The sequence below is a fragment of the Dryobates pubescens genome, chromosome Z (genome assembly GCF_014839835.1).
Source record: "Dryobates pubescens isolate bDryPub1 chromosome Z, bDryPub1.pri, whole genome shotgun sequence".
Classification (NCBI taxonomy): domain Eukaryota; kingdom Metazoa; phylum Chordata; class Aves; order Piciformes; family Picidae; genus Dryobates; species Dryobates pubescens.
In genome coordinates, this window is record NC_071657.1 from 10691900 (window position 1) to 10712374 (window position 20475).

The following is a 20475-nucleotide window of genomic DNA, read 5'->3' on the forward strand; positions in this document are numbered from 1 at the left end:
CTGTTAATCAGGCAGATACATGTCCCTCTTTCTCTGTGCCTCTGTGCTTCTGCTCTGTTGAGAAAATAACCATGTTCTTTCTTATACTGGTCATTGAAACCTAACAGCAAGCTCTGCCCCATGAGGGACTCAGAACTCTCACACCCCCACTTCTGCTTTTAGCCAAGGCAAGGCTCTGCCCCATGAAGCAGAGCTGAAAATGCACTCAGGAAGGCATGTGCTAGAGGGTAGCAGCCTTCCAGACCAGGAGCTATCTTTAGCCTTGCCCCATCTCCCAAGGGTCCCAGAGGTGTCCTGGTTCTTGACTGATGCTCAGTGCCTCCTTCCTATATGGGCACAACCCAGAGCCCTCTGTCAGTGCAAGCAGTGGGACACAGCTGTGTGGCTGCACTGCTTCTCCAGCCCTGGTTTCTCCCACCCATCAGAGATGCTGCCGCTTTCAATAATGGGGTCATGGGTGGCTTAAATAAAGGATGCTGCCTGCTAATTATGTAGAACCTAAAGAATAAGGAGGAAAGTGTGGGTTTAGGGTGAAAAAGTTGACTTCAGCAACAACAACTGTCAACAATTCACTTCTCATTCTGTCTCCATGTCTGGTGTCCAATGTTGCAAATATCTTCCTCCCTAAAGTAAGGTGCATCCTTTTCAGCCAGCTTGTAGGTCGCAGACAGATTTCCAGGCATGGCAATATTAACTCCTACATCTCAGAGGGGGCAAAGAAATGTGACTGATGTATTTCCCATTTCTTCTTTCTCTTGACTCTTCGCAATTCCTGGATCTGGTGCATCTTGGCAGAGTGGAGGTAAGACTGACTTTCTGTGGCTGCCTGGGAGTTTTATCTGGGCCAGGGATGAGAAGAATTAAAAGTGCAGAGCCTGAGAAAGTCTGAACAAATGGTTTTGCCACTTGGCTGCCTCTGCTCCCTGTGAAGGTCCTTGCCTCCCTCATAGAGGCTTGCAAGATTGATTCAGGAAGTTTATAAGTGATTTAATGACCACCTTGATGATGATGGTAAACTTACACCTTACACCTGCATATGTGTATGTGTGTCCAGCACAGGAACAGTGATCATATGCTCACCATTCTGTCCCACAGTTGTTCTCAATACTTGATGCACGAAATTCCCTTTCTGCAACAAGGCATTGTGAGAAACACACTGCTGCTGCTTCTCCATTGCAGCCTTAAACAAAAAGCAAGGAAATACAATGTTAGCACTGATGGCTCTTGTCAGGCTGCTTCTGCAGCCCACTGAAGTCAGCATCAAAGGTACCCCATGCTATGCCTATGCCCTCTTTTCCCTGAAAGGGTGCACCATTCAGATTAAGCACAACAAGCATCACCAGGAAAACATGAATAATGCAGCCTGTGCCTTGCCACACACAGGACACTGAGGGCAGCATAGTGCTGTGGGAAACCTGCTCTGTGTCAGAGAGATGTCACGAGCAGTGGGACCACCACAGGATGCTGCATGGTTCCTATGTCACCTGAAAGGGTGGCCACAGAGCCTAGGGTGATGCAGGATGTCGCAGCATCATTGTCACTGTGGTACTGCTTTAAGGAACTGGTGCCTTCCTCTTTTTTTCAGTCAATGTGGAATACAAGAGAAAAAAAACACCAAAACAGAACAATTAAAAAAAAAAAAAAAAGTTTGCATGGAGCCCAAAGTACCACAGCTAAGCCAGGGCCACAGCAAGTCATCTGCAGAGAGCAGCATCTGAAAAGCAAAAATTTGGGCATCCTGTGCAATGCCTGGTCCATTGTAGCTCCTGCTTTCTGAACAGAAATGGCAAGAATCCCTGGGGTTGACAATAGGCAATTATTTGAACAGGGGAAAGAAATAAAAGGCAAAGATACAAATAGCTCTGCTGGCTACTCCAAATGGTTGGCATGTTGTGAATTGAACTCTCTGACCCCAGTTACACTGACCAAATGAGCAGTGGGAACAGCTGCACCCAGCACTCCTCCCTCCGCAGTTCAGCCACTCCCTGAACAGAGAGGAGGCTGTTTCCCCAGATTTCCCTCCCCACCAAGAGCACTGTATCCCACATGCTGCCTGACCAGAGGGCACATCCTCACCCACAGACCTTGTTGCTGTGGGGTGGCTGTGGGAGCTGCCAGGAGTGTGGCTGACCTGTACATTCCCGTGCCTTCCCTCACCCTGCTGCTCCCTTTTGATGGACATGGTGAAGAAGGGAGGGAAGGATGATAGCCATCTCCTGCTAGATGCAAAAAATGTGGGAAAGAGAAATAAAAAGCCAAGGAGGAGCCAACACAGCCATGTTTTTTATTGCTTTGGCAGAGCTCTGGCATCATGGTTTGTGGTCGGAGTTTTTGAAGTGGGAAATACAGTGAAGAAAGGAGAGGATGGACATTGAAGGAAAGCACCAAAAGGAAAGCCCAGGGCCTTATGCCTTCCTCCTTGCTGTGTCTCCCACCTAAACGTGTGTGGAAGTGAGGCAGGGTCCAAGAAAGTGCAGGAGTTTGGCTGATCTGAGCATGCAAAGAATTTTGTAGCACACATTGGGTAGGACTCACCTGGCTTCTGCTCTTCAAGTCCAAACTTAAACTGCTGCTAGTCAGCAGAGAAAATAAACCTGACTTATCACAGGTGTGCAGCAAGCAGTATTACTTCTTTACAAAAACAAAACAACAACAAAACAAAACAGCTTTCCCATTAGGGCCAGGGGGCAGGGTGAGGGGCCATGCTAGGTCATGTTGTGCTCAATCACTCAGCCTTTTTGCCCACTTTTAGTGCTAGAAGCCCTCATCCAGAGCCTCAGCCTTGCACTCTCACTAGGATTTCTTGCAGAAGCTTAATTTTTTAATGATATTATCTGGTTTTAGTGGTTATGGCCATCTACCCTCTCCTTCACCCTCTGTTAGCCTCTGTTAGCATCTCTGTTCAGAAACAGAGCATAGGTATCCTGCTCCTGCAGGTGTTTAATGCTCTGAGCTTACTCTGTATGTATCTTCTTGTCCTCAACAGCAAGCTGTACAAAGGTGATTCAGGCTACTGCAGCACATACAGAGGTGAGGTGTGCAGTGCTATCTTGGCGAAGAATGCTCTTGTTTTCTTCAACTCCTCCTATGCTGACCCAGAGGAGACCCAAGAGCTGCTTGTGCACACTGCCTGGACTGAACTGAAAATGGTGAGTTCATTCTGCCAACCGGCTGCTGAGTCTCTGCTGTGTAACTACATCTTCCAGGAGTGCAATCCCTCGGGAGCTGGGCCAGCTCCAAAACCAGTATGCAGGTAAATAAAAAAACCATGCTCTTCTTTCACTTTCATTTTGTGGGGATATGTAGGCAGCTGGGGAGTAGTGAGGGTCTGTCCAGACCTCCAGTAACACTGAGTGAAAATGAGCCCTCTAGGTTTGCATGGATTTGTACAAACAAAGATGACCTTTTCCAGCTCTCCTAGTGCTCATTGCTAGGATATAGCTTGACTCTCAGGCCCAGACATATGTGTCATATCAGGCTTTTAGTGGATAGCATTGAAAAGAATTATCCATGTGAATAACATAACTAAAATATTTAACATATTGCCATTGGTCACATCTTACTAGGCCAGTATGTACTCATTATTGCTATCAAAAGTAATTGCTTGTTTGGAATTTTAACTCAATATGGTCACAATGTGTGCAACAAATCTGTCCAAGGCAATACATTAATCATTCAGCACCTCCCACTACAACAAAGATGAGACAAAAAAAGATGACACCAGAAACGCTTCCAGTGTAATTATACCTGCTAAACCAAACCTCCCATAAATGCTCTTGTATCCCTCCATATGCAAAGCAATGTGCATTGAAACAGGGCTGGCAGGCACCCTAGGGAGTTCAAATCATCCCCCACAGCTAATCCAGTGCTGACAGGTGTTTCTTCAACACGTCCCAGCGACAGAGGCACTGCTCCCTCACCATGACACATTCTGAGCAATCTTCCCTCACTGCTCCTTGTGTCCCTGCCATGACCACTGAGACAAGTATCTTCCCTTCTTCTTTGCACTGAGGTTTTGTCTTCTCCAGCTTCTCAGACCAGAAAAAAAACAGGATTTTCCAAGCTCTGCTCATAGCTTTTGCCTTTTTTCCTGGTCTCTGATACTCCTGATCCTTATCTTTCCTTCAGAATTATATATATATATATATATATATATACACCCTTCTGATTAGGTTCCATTACTGTTAAGTACAATAGAACAATGATTGCTTGGTGTGCTTTGAAGAGGGCAGCCTCACACAGATGTCTCAGTGTGAGGTTTTTTTTTCCCCCCTAACATAATTGTTGGCCAGAATTGCCTCATATCCATTTTCAGATCTAGGAGGGCTCTTGTCTGGTCATTACCCTTTTCACAGTTGGACAGCCAACATCACTGCTGAAGTGCAGTTCTTTGCTCCTGTCCTTCTTGAACTGCATCTTAAACCAGATTATCAGATCTGTGTTTATTGGGAAAGAAGCCCAGCTCTGGTATCTCAACTAAAATGCGAGTCTTCTCTGCAGACATGGCAAGCTTGCTGCCAGCTGGACTTGGGCCAGACGTAGTCTGCTGGCAATTATTTTTCCAGTTATGTAGGGACTTTTTAGGACAATCAGCAGCCTGTTGTCTTTGTAATCTGGACTTCTCTGATCGCTCCTCCATTAATATATTTAAATAAAGGCACAGAGGAAAATTCCAGTATGAGGTCTGACAATAGACTGTGTTCTCTGGTGTCTATGCTCTTAGGGATTCTTCTGCCAGCACAGTAGTGACATATATCATAGAAAAGATGTGTGTGTACAAGTGTCCAAGACAGTCATGCAGCCAAATATCTACACTTGCTTTTTTTTGCTGTCAGACTCGTCCCTGTCACCTTGCTGTTCTGCTCTTTGTCATTGTGCCCTTTAGTACATGATCTCTCTGGCTTTTCTCAAGAGGTGTGGCAGTATTTATATCCTAGCCATACATGCACAGCACATTTGTCAGCTAAGCATTTTGCACAGTGCTCCATGAGTATTTCAGTGAGATCTGGGTCTCACATCAATTACCCTTGCTCACATGTGGCCATGCAGGACCAGAACTCATGGTGATGTCAAACTAACAGGCACAGCATTTGCAAACATGTCTAAACTGCAATGGGCTTGCCTGGCATCATCTTTCTCCAAATCCACAAGTCAATGTTATGTTTTTTAGTCATTTAATGAATTTTCCCTATGATTTTAATGCAGATTAAAACTCATCTTTCTTCATGGCAAGAATCCTGGAACAGCATCCTTCCTGTTTCTTGTCCCCAGAGCACATCAGCTGGACAACAGCTCTTCCAAACCCTTACTTAATACTCCCTTTGATAACTCAGATATTTAATATGTACTTCTGAACAGTTGAGGCCCCTGGGGCCTCTTGAATACATTTCACATGGTCTTGGTTACTTTCTAATTATCTTATCTGCTTTACAGACAATCTTATACCTCTTTGCAGAAATTGGCTAGACTACACCCATTTTCAGATGAAATATGTAATGATGAAGAACTTAAGTAACTCAGAGGCTGGAGAATGCTCATATTTTTTGAGGGACCTATTTACCTTGATGCACTTCCCTGTGTTTCTGTCTACCTATTTATTCTCTGCATAGTTTTTAGTTCCTCCATGTAACATTCAATGTTCATTTTGGTTTGGAAGCCAGCTAACAAGAACAAATAATAAATAGACCAAGTAAAGCTTGTGCAAAAATAATCAGGGGACAGAGCAAGAAGTGAAACAGAAGAAAACTACGTGGGAAAATTTTCACTTTATGTAAACTGAGATGCAATTTGTTTAGAACTAGAGTTTTCCTGTTTTTAAGGGAAAGTGATGTCTCATCTCATAGTTCTTAGTTACATCTGCCTTTTACTACTGGCTCCTCCTCTGACAGCAAAAGAAAATCCCTCAATTTCTGTTTCAGCCACTGCTGATAAGAAGTGACCAGGCTGCAGGGAATAGTCCCATGTTGGAAAATGTCTCACTTTGGTCAGTTCTCTGTGTCCCCACCTCCTCTTAGTCAGTCCTTTGTGGTCCCTGAAATGCTACTGGTCCACTTGTCCTCTTCTGTTGCTACTGTTCTTTGTCCATCTGTCATTTAGATGACATAACATTTCTAATAATAATCTGAAGTAATCGTTGCATATGATCTCATCGACCTCCCACTGCTCAGGATTAAGTGTTATAACAATGGTATGAACCCAGCTCAAGGATACTGCCCATCCCTCCCTCTGGCCACCACACACCACTCCTGGGATGGGTTCATGGGTGAAGATAACCTGCCTGTAATGCTGCAGCAGACAGGACAGCACTGGAATGACCTTTTGGATTTTGCAGTTGCATACTGTATAAGGGCATTGCTTTAGGATGCTCAGGCTTCAGGACTGAAGGCAGCTAATGCAATCCAGATCTTCCAATGCTTCAAATGCAAGATTTTATCATTTCTCTAGATAAACATTTCTTTACATCAGAAGGTCACTCCTGTTACACATGTTGTTTAACATAAAAAAGATTAATTAGACCATCTGGCTGCATTCTGGCTTTCATTGCAGTCAGGAAGGAGTAAACCGTCACTGGCTAAAACCAAGCATGAGGCAGATGGGCTTTGATGGCTTCAGCTTTCAGACTCAAAGGGCATCCACTGCTGTTGTAGAAAAGTTACTCCTCTTCTAGAATTTGCAATGACTTCCATTCTTCAGAGGCTTTAGAGAGTTTGCAGTATTGGTAGTTGTCACTGAAACTCACAGCCATCGGCTCTTGACAAGACTATTGTACAAGTGAAAAGATTGCATCAGCTTGTCAGGGGATGAATTTGGCTAAAACCTTTACCTTGGACCTCAGGACTACTTTTCTACATCACTGTGTGATAGTCAGGAAGGACATGGATCTGCAAATACCTCAGATGAGCTCAGCCAAAGTAATCTCTGCACATGATTTTGAAACTGGTTTTACAACTCAGGCTCTCCAGAATGTGTACTAAATAAGTAAATCACCAATAAACTGACTAATGCAACAATCCTCAAACTTTTTCTTTGCTGGAGCAGATATTTATGCCTTGGTCTTCTTCACACTTTCTGTTCTAAGGACCATCTGAACAACCACTGACACTTCTTGTCTGTGAATATTTCATATTATTATGGAGGTAATACATTAGACAGGAGACAGCTATGTCTCTTGTTTACCAGGCACTGCAAAGGTTTTGCTGCAGATATCTGGCAGATTGAGAAAGGGATTGAAAGCTCTCTGGAGAAAAGGGTCTGGGTGATTCTGTAAGATTAACAACACAGGCAAATATTTAGTTAAAGAAGATTAAGAATAGCAGCACACCTCCTGACTTTAATGGATGATACTTTAATGTACAATTTACAGAAGACAGGTGACATTTAGAATTAACTGGAAAATGTTAAGGTAAATCCCATAAATTATATTTATTAGTAGAAGATGACAATAAATCTGTAGGAAAAGATAGGAATTAACTCCTTGCAGACTGTGATGTTTGTTGTGTTTTGAGCATAGCCCTACTTCATTAAAGATGTAGATTTGTGGGTTTCCTAAAGGAAGCTGTTATATTTCATACAGAGTTCTCTTTATGGTTTATGAGCCAGATGTACTGGCTTAAAGAAGAGCAGCCCTGTTAATGGGTGTCCGTAAGCCCGCATAACCCCTGCACACCACTGCTAAGTGCAGCTATTGTTACCACTCCACTGACTGCTGTATTTCACTGTTTTTTGCAAAATTATCTAGAGAGAATTGCCTTGCTGTAAAGGACCTCTACTGCTTTAAGGAATGGCTTGCAATGGAGGAAAACTCTCAGAAGGGGATTTACAAGCCAGGGCTGATGCTGCTCACTCTTCCTGAATGCAACAGGCTGCCCAGCCTGCACCAGGACCCCAATGCCTGCACCCACATACCTTTCTTTGGTAAAGTGGCACATGCTGCCCGTTGTCCTGAGAGCTGTGTTCTTGCTGAGGGAGGAGGGAAGGATTCCACCCATAATTTACAGCGAAAGCAAAGGCTAACAGTGGGGACTGTGCTGTCAGTGCCTATGCATGAATCTGTGACAGCTGCATCGGCTGTTTGCCTGTCTCATCTAACTGGAGTGCAGGAAAAATCCCTCAAGTAAACAAAGCCTGGATCTTTACTGAGGGAGGGTCATAACAATCTCATTGCAAAATCAGTCTTAATGATGCCTAAACTGCCATTCAGGTACCATTGCAAAAAAACAAGCTGCTCAACCACTGCTGGAAGAGAACTTTTTCCCTAAGCATGATCCTAAGCAAGCACCTGGTTAAATACATCCTTAACAACCCCTCCTTAACATATTTTTCTTGTCTTTTTTACAGATTTTAAGAAGGAGAATATAACCAGTAAGTAGACTGCTCCAGACTGTGTTTCTAGAGGTGGTCGTGATACTGTTTGTCAAAAATCCAGTTTGCACAGCATCTTTGTGTTTTGCCTTGGTCCTGGCTGGCTGAAACCATAGAATTGTAGTTGAGATTGGAAGAGATCTTTAAGAACCAACCATAAACCTAACACCACCATGTCACCACTATACCATGTCCCTCAGCACCACATCTCTATGTGTTTTAAATATTTTCAGGGATGGCAATTCCACCACTTTCCTGGGCAGTGTTCTTCACCACCTCACAACCTTTTCAGAGAGGAAGTCTTTCCTCATGTCCAAACTAAACCTCCCCTGGCACAAACTGAAGCCTTTTCCTCTTGCCCTATTGCTCTTTGTCTGGGAGAAGAGATTGATTCTCACCTTGCTACAACCTCCTTTCAGGTAGTTGTAGAGAGCAATAAGGTCTCTCACCAGCCTGGACTTCCCCATCCACAACATTTCCAGTTCTTCAGAGCCTGGAAGAGAACATGGGCTGATAACTCTTGAAGGCAGTTAGAGAGGTATTTCAGTAGTACCCTCTTCCCTTCTTTCAGCCCATTGCTTCTAGCTTTTATTTACCCATTTTTTAATATTTCCAATAATACTACTGAGGCCACCTTAACCTTATATGCATTTAGTGACATGGTTATCTACACCAGGCTGGCCTTGCAAAACTTTATTAACTAAAGGGCCCCAGCACTCCCCTTGAATCACCTCTGAAGTATTTTTCATGACCCTCTGTGACCAAATCTGTGACTCAACCAACTCCTGCAGTGGTGCTTTGACTTCAGTCAGCCTCCTGCCCTGCTGCTGGTTGTGGCTGAAAAATGCACATAGCACTCTTCCAACTGATGTGCAACTGCAGCTTAAAGCTCAGTCACTGAACCTGTCCTCTTGGTAAAAAAGATCTTCTCTTCTACCATAGTTCTGAGCAGGAGAGGTATGCAGATTTGGTAGTGGCAGCCACCACCAGAGAGAAAGAGTGAAATAAGTGAAATTGAGATCTTTAGGGAGCTTTCTTTCATGGGCAGGCCTTGGCTCCACCTGACCACACAAGCCCCAGGTGCCTGACCCTGCACAGCTGGGTGACAGGTGCTTTAGCACACCATGGGCCCACCAATGCTTAGAGCCCACACTTGCAGCCATACCCTCCCTAGCAAAAGGAGCACAAGAGACGGATGCCAGCACATGGGAGAGGATTCAGCTTGCCATTGGATGTTTGCAAGTTCAGGATGTGGCCTGTCTCCTGTGCAAACTTGTGACCTTTTGGTTCAGCTTTCACAGGATCTTCCCCGCATGGCATTGCACAGATGTGCACTCTTTGGTCATGAATCAGGAAGATAACTAACATCGTAGCGACATTGCCCCCTCTTTTTCACTTTGGGACCACTGTTACATGCACAAAGTTTTGGGGAGTGTGAATCAAGCCATTTTCTGGCTTTCCCATTGAAGTTACTCATTAAAGCCCAGTTGGAACACCTTCATTAATCCTTCTGTCCCCATTGTAGCAAGACCATGTATGAAAGCAGCAGCATTTTCCAAGACACTAAGGGCTAAGGGGTGCTTCCTTTGTCTTGCTGCTGCCCCTAAATCCCTCCACATTACTTCTTTAAGGTGTTACAGTGATGTTTATTTCAAACCTGTGCAGAAATATCTGTGATTTTCACTTCTTCACCCTGTTTTTCCTGTTTGCTGTTTCCTTCCTCTGATGAGGAGGTTTTATGTGGCTTTGAGCAACCTGGTCTAGCGGGAGGTGTCCCTGGCTGTGTCAGGGCAGCTGGAACTAGATGATCTTTAAGGTCCTTTCCAAGTGAAACCATTCTATGAATCAATGAAAATATTTTTCATGTTGGTTACTAGCTCAGACATAAGGTAGGTTTCAGACATTGTTTTTCTTGCTTTTAAGTGTGAGACACTAAAAATGCTGGGTTCAGACACACAGCTGTGTTTGAGGGCAGCTTAACAAGATGTTACAGCTTTGCAGAGCTACATGTTGGTCATGCAAGGGTTGACAGCTTGTTGCAGATATTACACATAACATGGTAGCTTATTTATCAGTCAAAGAACTCTCAAGTTAAAAGCACTTTACTTTCCAATGGTGATAGATTATAACTCTGCTCATGAAGCCCATGGCTGTTCCTACAGTGAGGTATTTGCATGTCATGGTCTGCAAGACCTGGATCCCATGGTTGAGCTTACTCACCTGGAGCAAACAAGGTCACAGTGGTGTTTCTACCTGTGTATGTGTAGTGTTTGGTGCCTGGTGAAAGTTCAGAAAGCTAAGAGTATGTAAAGGACCCATAACTGCAATACTCAATGCGCTGCAAGAAGAGCAGATAGTCATCATGGTGTGTTCCTCCTACAGGATAAACAGGACAGGGACAAATTAAAGGGTAAGGATGCAAGGATAAATTAAAATGTGTACCCTTTGTCTCAAACTTGGATCAAAACTTGTACAAAGTTTCATGAAGTTGAAAAATATTTGTTTAAAATTATCTTTACTGTATAACAGGTCAGGCTTCCTCCTGTTTTTTCTGAGCTGCAAGTTTAGGAACACAATACAAAGCAAAATTACAACAGTGGCGTTTGCTGGCATGTTAATTTATCTGACAAGGTTAATAATGCAGTGGACCCTAATGCATGCCATTAACCAGAATGTTAGGCCCTGGTCAGAAGAGCCTGTGTAAAATTAGCTAGTATGTGTTAAAGTGTGTAAGTCTGAATCTCCTCTGTTGTCTTCTTGCTTCCTAGATTAGCATGAATTCAAGTCTGTTATGAGGACAGGTGGTATCTACATTTCTGTTCTGGGAACATTTTCCTGCAGTAATATTCTCTTAAGATTTTCTGCTTGATTTTTCTCCAGCAAGAGTAAGCTTTCTGTGTGGAAAGTGAAACATGCATTCTTTGTTACAAAAGACATTATTTCATAGTGGTACTATTCCTTCAGATTTGTAGTTGCCTTCAGTCTGTGGTTTCCACACCTGCTGGAAACCACAGGCTGCTTCCAAATGTTCAGTCTAAGGGGACAAGCCTTGTACAGAGGGAGGGAAAAGTGATACCACCTCTGCTACCTCTTTCAGGAATGTGTGCATTTTCCTGTTAGTGTCCCTGTAAAGCTGTAGTCTGGGAATCATGCAACCAGTGCTGCAGTTTGTTTTCTGTCTTGCTTTGACATGGGTGGCTTCACTGTGGTAGTGCTCTGTGCTTTCTGTATGGAAGTGGTGTGAGCTGGGTAGATGCAGCACAACCATCAGAGGTATGTGGCCTGTTTTCTTAATCTGAAAGATCTCCAGTTCCCTTTTCAGGAGGCTAAGCAGTTCCCTGCCTACAGTTGTCTGATCCTTCTATGTCCTTCAGATCTGATGCTAATTACCACATGTTCACAGCTAAGAGCATCACGTGTACTCTTGTGCGTCCCTGCTGCAGGACATGGTCTGAGATTCCTTGATCTCATGTTTCTATCATTTTTGTTTTATTTTGTTTTCCCAGAGACTTGCTACAGTGGTAATGGCCAGTTTTACCAGGGCTGGGCCAACGTCACAGCCTCCGGCATTCCCTGCCAGAAATGGAGTGATCAGGTGCGCATCAGTGTGTGACCCACTGAACAGAGAACCATGCTTGAGGTCTGCTTTTCCAAAGAGTTTCCCAGAGCAGGGCAGACCAGTCCAAGTGGACGGGCTGAGCAAGGAACAGGTTGCCTGCCTTCTTGAGTTCACTGATATTCCCTACCCTCTTTGTATCTCAATATGCCAGTTCCCCTTCCCATGGCAAGATGCCCCCTCAGTCATTCTGGCAAGCTACTGAAAGGCAATTTTACCTCTGTAATTCTTTTCTCTTTTGTTTGGTTTGGTTTTATTTTGCTGATACCAGCATGAAAATTATACTGAAATGCTAACCCACTTCTTTCCTCTCCTAAGGCTCCCCACTTGCACAGGAGGACTCCTCAAGTGTTTCCTGAGCTGTCTGATGCTGAGAATTACTGCCGCAATCCAGGAGGTGAGAACGAACGGCCCTGGTGCTACACAAAAGATCCATCCGTGACCTGGGAATACTGCAGTGTGTCTCCCTGTGGAGATGGTAGGCAAATGCAATTTGTGATTTCTGCCACTGTCATTGTATTGGGTCCATGCAAGATGTTTGCATCCTGAGTGCTTATGGTTGCACTGATCTGCCCTGTCTTCTGAATTTGGCCAATTTTGGTTCTCCTCATAGATTAACTCAGCATCTTTAACTAGAAAGTGCAACATGCACCTTGAAGAAGAGAAAAAGAAATAGGCACAGGTTTTCACCTCTTCAGTCCCTCTTCACTATGTTCACAGAATCACAGGATCACAAGATGTTAGGGGTTGGAAAGGACCACTGGAGACCTTTGAGTCCAGCACTGCTGCCAGAGCAGGACCATAAAATCTAGTGCAGGTTGCACAGTAACACATCCAGTTGGGTCTTGAAAGTCTCAAGAGAAGGAGACTCCACAACCTTTCTGGGGAGCCTGTTCCAGTGCTCTGTGATTCTTGCAGTAAAGAAATTCTTCCTCACGGTGAGGTGGAACTTCCTGTGCTGTAGTTTACAAATTGAGGACCTTGCCCCAAAAGATGACAGCATCTAAAACCAAAGGATGAAATCAAATTTCCTGTGGTATTATGAAAAGGAGATTTGCCACACTCTGTTTTGAGGCATGTTTTGCTTCTGGCATTTTTTTTTTTTTTGGTTATTGCAAAACAGTTCTAACTAAAATGTGAAAAAGATGAACACATCATTCTGTGATGTTGAAACTAAATCTTTCAGTTTTTCATGTTCAAAGAACAGAACAATTTCTCAAACATATTTCACCCAAGATGCAGAGTTTCTGCATCTCAGTGTTTGGGAATAAGACAATCATGCTTGCATAAAGACAGAAGTGATGTAAGCTTAAAGGAAGACAAATTAGCATCTGTTTATTTGGCTTTAAAATGAATGGTTTATTTTGTTTTTCCTGTTCTCCATCAGGAAGTAATACTTCCTGTCTCAGAAAGTATTCAGCAGTTGGCTACCTGGATATTATTCTTTTTCCTAATGATATGCCCAAATATATTTTACAGAAGCTTACCATATTTGCTCCATAAAGACATTGAGATGCAAATTGTTGGAGGCAAGGAGATATTTCAGGAAAGTATCACTGTGTACTTACTAGGTCTTACATTCCTCCCAGCAGATTGCTTTTAGGACACATGATACGTTGTGGTCTACATTGTAGACCATTGATCTTTCCTACTGCAGACATTACCATATTTGAATGCTGTTGAGATCGCATCAGATGTGATCTCCCATCTGTACATCTTGCAGACACTCCTTACCAAAACTATGTTCCCAGCTCAGTAAGAGCTGCGTCTTGATCTTTACCAGATCCCAGGCTGTCACATTTGGCAAGCAGAAATAGGTTTTACTTCCTGCAAACCAGGCTTCACTAGTAAGATCCTCTCATGCAATCACATGATATGATACTGTCATGTCAGTAGTTCCTAAGACATCAGTGTGATTCCTTAAAAGCCTTTTAGAGAAAGCCCTGTTAAACTAGCAGAGGCATAACCTTCTAATTTTGTTTGCATTACAGCATCGTTATCACTAGGAACAAGAAAACCAAATGGAGACATTCCAAATCTCCCCCCTCCTCCTCCCTTTTCCCCTACATACTCCATGACTGTTATCATCTCAATCATCTCCAGCTTTGCCCTGGTTGTGATCTTTGGCATTGTCACCCTGATTTGCTGCCGTCGGCGAAAGCAGTGGAAAAACAAAAAAAGGTAAAGCCTGGCACTTAATTCAAGGCAACAAATGCTGCTTTGAAAAAGGGTTTGCCTGTTTCTTAGAGCACAGTCCTGCAACCCTCTGGTAGGTGGGGAGCATCTCTCCTTGTGGCTGCCTGTGGCAGCCCAGTGCAAGCTCTGGTGAATCCCTGTGCCAAAGCGGGGAAGGTCTGATTGCTGTTTTGGGGATGTACCATGACATCATGCTGCAAGGCTCATTCAACAGCCCTGCTACATATCCCTTTTCCATCCTGGAAGATAACAGCCCCACAGGAGATGCACATAGCTATTCTCTGGCTGAAGGCTGTGCACACACTGACCAAGAACTGTTCTGTTGTTTCAGAGAGTCAGAGACACCAACACTCACCACTCTGCCCTCTGAACTCCTCCTGGACCGGCTGCACCCCAACCCAATGTACCAGCGAATGCCTCTTCTCCTCAATCCAAAACTGCTCAGCCTAGAGTATCCCAGAAACAATATTGAATACGTGAGAGATATAGGGGAAGGAGCATTTGGGAGAGTCTTCCAAGCAAGGTAAGCAGCCTGTGTGTGAGTCTTCTTTATCTGGAGATACCTGGGAAATACTGGCAGATGGGTAACCACTTATCTAGTAACTGGAAATCATTCATTCACCACTCACTCACTCACTCACTCACTCACTCACCACACTCTTCCATTCAAACCAAAATCAAATGCATGTGTACCAAATGTTACACTCAGACTTGAGTAATTGTTTCTGTTGTCCACTGATTTCTGTTGATATTTGTTTAATTTTTGTCATGAATGACCCTCCTGTTCTTCTCTGCAATAGATGCAATGTCTTACTCACATACCAAAGTCTGGTGCAAAAGCTTAGCTAAATTTATCATCACTGTTTTTGCCAAGAGTATTGCCTGTGATGTGACCTATTGTGAAATTCCTGAATTTCCCAGTACTTGTGGATTGTCAGTGTGTGGTGTCCTTCATTGTAACACCAACACCGGCCAGTAATTACCACACAGGGCAATGTGTCAGGCTACAGTTAGATCCTGACCCAGTTTCCATTAAAATCCCAATCCACTTAGGCCAACATAATTTTTTCGTTGGTTTGTTTGTATCCCCTTTAGTTACTCATTTTTTATTCTTGGAATTTGAAGCCACTGTTGTCTGTTTTAAATTTAAGGTAGTAAATGAGATCCCTGTTTTGCTAAATTTCATGGGAGATGAGATCACACACTTCTTCAAATATGAAAAATATTCAGCTAAAAAAACCCAGAGATGAACCTAGTCTTGAATAGTCTGAAGTAGATGGAGGGTGTCTCATTAGCCTTGACAGAGTCCATAATTTCTGCAGGCCAGTCTTTGGCCAGTATGGGTCTCCTTGAAAATCCCATCCCCAAACTCCTGAAAGAAAATGGATAGATGGTCCTGTTCCATTTATACTTTGGATGGCTTTGTTTATCCTTTACAGTTAGCAAGTCTAGGAATTGGCTGATTTTGTAGATGTATCTGGAGCAGTGTATGATGGTCCCAAAAAGGCTAGGGGAGCATCAGAGTCTCTCCTCTGGCCAAGTGGAAATGCTCCCATTGATGTCGAAGCCCAAGAACTCTTGCAAAAAGCAGTCATTATTGCAGATACTTTTAATATTTATAGTTATGCTGTTGATGGATCTGCTAGGACTGAGTTACATGCAGGTTAAAAGTGTTAGAGCAGGGAAACATTTTCAACATCTGTGATGGATTTTTTTCCTAATGAAGGGATGCATTATTTCTGATGGAAGAAATGCAGGCATACTTTTCTTGAATACAGAGAGAGCTAAAAATAACAAAGTGGGGAAATCATAGATGCTTAGCCTGTGATTGATTGTTGGCCTGGATGGCAAAGCTGAGAGCATCTGAGCTTGAAATGAGAACAAAACTGTAGGAGCTGTGCCACAGCCATGCTCAGGGGACCACATGCCAGCCGGCACAAGGGTACAGGATAGCCTTCATCTCAGCCTAGCACAGTGCTCCAGATCCCCTGCAGTGTTGCCTTCCCACTCACATGGCAGAGGTCTTCATTACCCTGTGGGTGCACAAGCAGGGGCAAATGGTCTTCCTGTGAAGTGTCATTTGGGCCCTGTGCTGGGAGCTTGAGTACAATTTAAGTGCTGCATTACCTTTCTGATTGGAAATGACTCTTAATCACATTGAGCAGGACCTCTCAAAGAGCATTCAAATATCACTAAAGTGCTGTTTTAAGCAAGTGCTAAAGTGATGTCAAGGCCTTTTATGTGAATTTCATCCATCACGGTACTGCAATTTCTTTTAATTAAACCTTTTTGTTATTGTCAAGGGAAACTGGGGGAAAAGGAGAAGGAAAAAAAAAAAAGGTGTGGGGGGGGTTAGGGTTAGGGTTAGGGAGAGGGGAGGGAAGAGAAGGAAAAAACCCAAAAAGGCAAAAGCTTCTTAGCCAGAATTTGCAAAATGTCTTGAGAAATGTCTGCTCTCTGTGGCTCAAGGAAAGAGACACAGAAATCTTGCTTCAGAGGGGTTTCTTTATTTTCAGAAATGTCTCTAACAAAAGTCCCTCCAATGTCTTATATTTCCAGTGAACATTTAAGCCACTGGCACTTCTGTGAACCGCTGGCAAATCAGAGCAGACTGCTCATCCAGTAGTGCCAGCTGTGCTCCCTCCAGGTTACTGAAGCTATCACAACTCGTTGCCTTGCCATCTCAGATGGATAAAATGTACTTGTCTGTGTGTGTTAAATGGCCATCTTGAGCTAAGTTTAGCTACCCTCTTACTTCTCCTGGTCTCATGTTTCTCCCTCTCCTGTAAACATGGCTCTGCACATCGCGCCAGTGATGCCTTTGCCAGCTGGCTTGATGTGAGTCCTCATTCACTGTTTACTCACTCCTGGGTCAAGCAACATGTTAGGACAGGAAGCGTCTGGCTATCATTTACTAGCTTCTCCTGAAAGGCTGCTGTCTTCACCAAGGGCAGCTTCACACTGGAAATGATGAGGAAATAACCAGTTATCCTAACAGATGTCCTTAAAATGATTGTCAGGACCTGACTCGGGTTGTCTCAACCAGGTCATGATGGCTGACTCAGGATCCTCTGTTCCTGGGAGATCTATGCATGTCCCACACGCCATCAGAGCACCAGCCCGCTACGGTCCTATACAGACTAGCATGCTCCAGGCCAAGTCTGAAGCCCAGGACTGACTAAAGGCCTTGAAGTGTGGTCTTTCCTAACACGCCAATAAAACTCCTCTGCAAAGGCACATCACAAAAGCTTATCACCTCTGCAGGAGACAAGGCTGTCTGTAAGGTCAGAGTTTCTCTGATAGAAGTCTCCTTATGTTCTTCCCAAGGGCAAAGGATGTTTCTTTCACCTGCTATCTCAAATATAGCTGAAACAAAGTGTGGATATATAAAAAATCAAAACAACACAACAAAACCAAGCCCCTGCCAATGCAGAGCACTCTCCTGCCCACATACAGAGGGTAAAGACAGATCTCCACCAGCCTCAGTAGATGCTAATTGTATAATTTGATGATCTAATGGAAGCTGCTGAGCTGTGATACTGAGGAAGATAAGGGACATGACACAATCTCAAATACAATTTCACGCTGCTCCTCATTTTTTTTTTTTCAGAGTTACTTATCAGGAAAGAAAACCTGAGCAGAAACTTGTAGTCAGGCACTCTCTAGGTAGGCTCAGAGAGACTTCCCTAATAGCACCACTAATTAGTTCTTTGAATGACAGGAACCAAATGCTCTATTGCTGCACAAATCTATTAATGGTGAAGAAGGAGAGGACAGCTGCTGTCCATCCTGTGCACAAAGAGAAGAGACATTTCTAATAAGCATTTAGATGATAATGAGAGAGGAAACCAAGGTAATTTATGTTGATGCTTCCTAGTTCTAGAATAAATTCAACTGTTTTCTAGAAAACACCACATTCTGAATTCTCCTAATTAACTTCAAAAGCAGCAGCTTACTATTGCTCCCCCGAAAATGTACTCCAATCCCTTTGTGCAAAGGCTGTCTTTTAGTCACCAAAGGGGTCAGCTTCAACAGTTCTCTGCCAAGACAGCAAGGAGACACTGTTTCTGTTCCGATCAAAGGGATTTTCCTAGGTCTGCAAAGATCTGGTTGAAGTAGCACATGAATTACCAAGGGTGAAATTACATGCAGTTGCCTAAAGGTCCATTAAAAGGCTTTGTGTAGCTTAATCTCACTCAAGTTATTTTAGGTTAGCTTGCTTTATAGGCTTTCAGTGAAGAGTAGATGGGTAGGTGTACTTCAGGCTTTAGCCTGGGGTGAATTTCTCTCTCTAAAGCATGCAAGATGGAGCTGTGCCTGTCCCTGGCTTGGCACTGCACTCTTGGTATTAGACCGTGATGAGTGGTAATCTGTGATGAGGCTTCTTTGAAGAGATGAAGTCCCTCCTTTTTTTCACTTTTATGTGCTCTCTTGGTTTCTTCAAGCTGTTGTTGCTGACTTTCTTGAGTGCTGAGACTGGTTAGCAGCTGGTACATGCTGGTTCTTCTCCCCTCCTGCTAGACTGGAAACTCACTGCCAGCACAGGGGAAAAAGTAAAGTACATTTTGCTGCACTGTAGGCAGTTGCAGTCATGTGTGGAGTACTCCTCTGCTCTGGCATGCTGCACCTCCTCACCCGAGAGTCTCAGCTGTGATCTGGCCACCTGTGAGATTCCTTTCTCGATGGGCACCCTGCCATCTTCTGACATTTGACATTTACAGCATCCAAGTGCAACTGTTGCAACTGCCATATGTCTGGAGTAGATGACAAGGAAACTGGAAGTTTGCTTTGGAAATCAGAACCTCCTCTTGGGGCTACTGAGCAGTAAAATGACCTGGCATTTGGGCCAGGGGGGAGCATTTGGGCCAGTGTAGTAATATGACACATAAATGGGTGTTGCTCTCTGTAGGCTCTGGCTGGCTACCTGTAAGGAGCATGTTTTAACTGCAGGACCCCTGGGAAGAATTTACATGGGCAACGGAATGCATGTCTGTGGTTTGATGGATGTTTGAAGAGTGAAAAGTTACTCTTCTTTGGCCACAGCTACCTCTAAATCTTTGGCAAGCCTATTTAATTAAACGTGTGTGTTCAGTGACCTGTGGATAAGAAAAGAAAAGCCTATGACTGCTTTAAGTCAAGAAGCTCTGTGTCTTTAAGCTCTAGATGAAGATTCAACAGTTTCTTAACAGGAGTGTAGTCATGAATTACCTTATTCTTCAGAGAGGCACAAATATGCTTTGTCCCTTCTGTCCTGTCACTTGTGTCCACTAAACTTGCAGGACCATGACTATTTTCTAATCTCAAGCCCACCATGGTAAATTCAGATGAAATTAACTGATAGGTTTATACCTATATACAACTGATAGGTTGTTGAGTACAGGCACTGACACATGCCACAAAGGAACACAGGTGTGTCTAAAAGGCTATTTTCCTTACAAATCCAGGGGAATGTACTTACTGGGATTGTTGCTTTCACTGTAGTATTAGCCAGATGTACCAATACCATAACTGTGCCAGGAATAGGACAAGATGCAGTGAAAATAAGCTCTTTCAGCAGTTTTGAATAGGTTTTAATTTTGACTCTGGTAAGCTCAAAAGTGAACTGGACTGAAGAGTCCATCCTTCGCTCCAAGTAGTTCCTGATGTGTTCTCCAATCCAGAGAGAGGTGGGTTGCTTACCAACCCACTATTTATTTTTCTTTTTACCAGTCATAGGGAAGGGTCTGTAAGCAGAAAAAGGAGTGATGAAAAAAAAGCTACACTGGATGTAGTCCCCTTTGAACTAAATTAAATGTCTCCATACTATGCAATGCAGGCATACCCAAGATGTGACCATGGTATTTCATGTAACTTCAGAGAAATGTCCACAGTAGCAATGTGACCAATTAACTTTTTTGTGCTACAAATGAGAGATTTAGTGCAGTGATCCAATTGGAGATCTCTCGTGGGATACTATATTGTCTGTGTGACATAGCCAGGAAACGTGAACGATGTCATTTATCACCAAAATTTGATTTCTCTCCTGTTTGACCATGAAGTAATTGCATTTTCAATGTTTTCTTTTTTCTCTTCTTTTCTTTTCTCTTTTCTTTTCTCTTTTCTTTTCTCTTTTCTTTTCTCTTTTCTTTTCTCTTTTCTTTTCTCTTTTCTTTTCTCTTTTCTTTTCTTTTCTTTTCTTTTCTTTTCTTTTCTTTTCTTTTTTTTTCTTTTATTTTCTCTTTTCTTTTCTTTTTTTTTCTTTTATTTTCTCTTTTCTTTTCTTTTCTTTTCTTTTCTCTCTTCTCTTCTCTTCTCTTCTCTTC

The 20475-nt window shown here is 43.3% G+C and overlaps 1 protein-coding gene across 4 annotated transcripts in view; it reads left to right on the forward strand.

Moving 5' to 3' along the window:
• MUSK (muscle associated receptor tyrosine kinase) overlaps positions 1–20475 on the forward strand; it is a 63127-nt gene that overhangs the window by 36910 nt on the left and 5742 nt on the right. The window contains exons 8-15 of one of the 4 annotated variants that reach the window (XM_009902135.2): positions 796–802; positions 2987–3253; positions 7739–7914; positions 8338–8361; positions 11868–11956; positions 12296–12455; positions 13969–14158; positions 14505–14696. In XM_009902135.2, coding sequence (XP_009900437.1) covers positions 796–802; positions 2987–3253; positions 7739–7914; positions 8338–8361; positions 11868–11956; positions 12296–12455; positions 13969–14158; positions 14505–14696 — 1105 coding nt within the window. The remainder of the gene's footprint in view (positions 1–795; positions 803–2986; positions 3254–7738; positions 7915–8337; positions 8362–11867; positions 11957–12295; positions 12456–13968; positions 14159–14504; positions 14697–20475) is intronic. The other 3 variants (XM_054178277.1, XM_054178278.1, XM_054178279.1) reach the window with 3 other exon arrangements.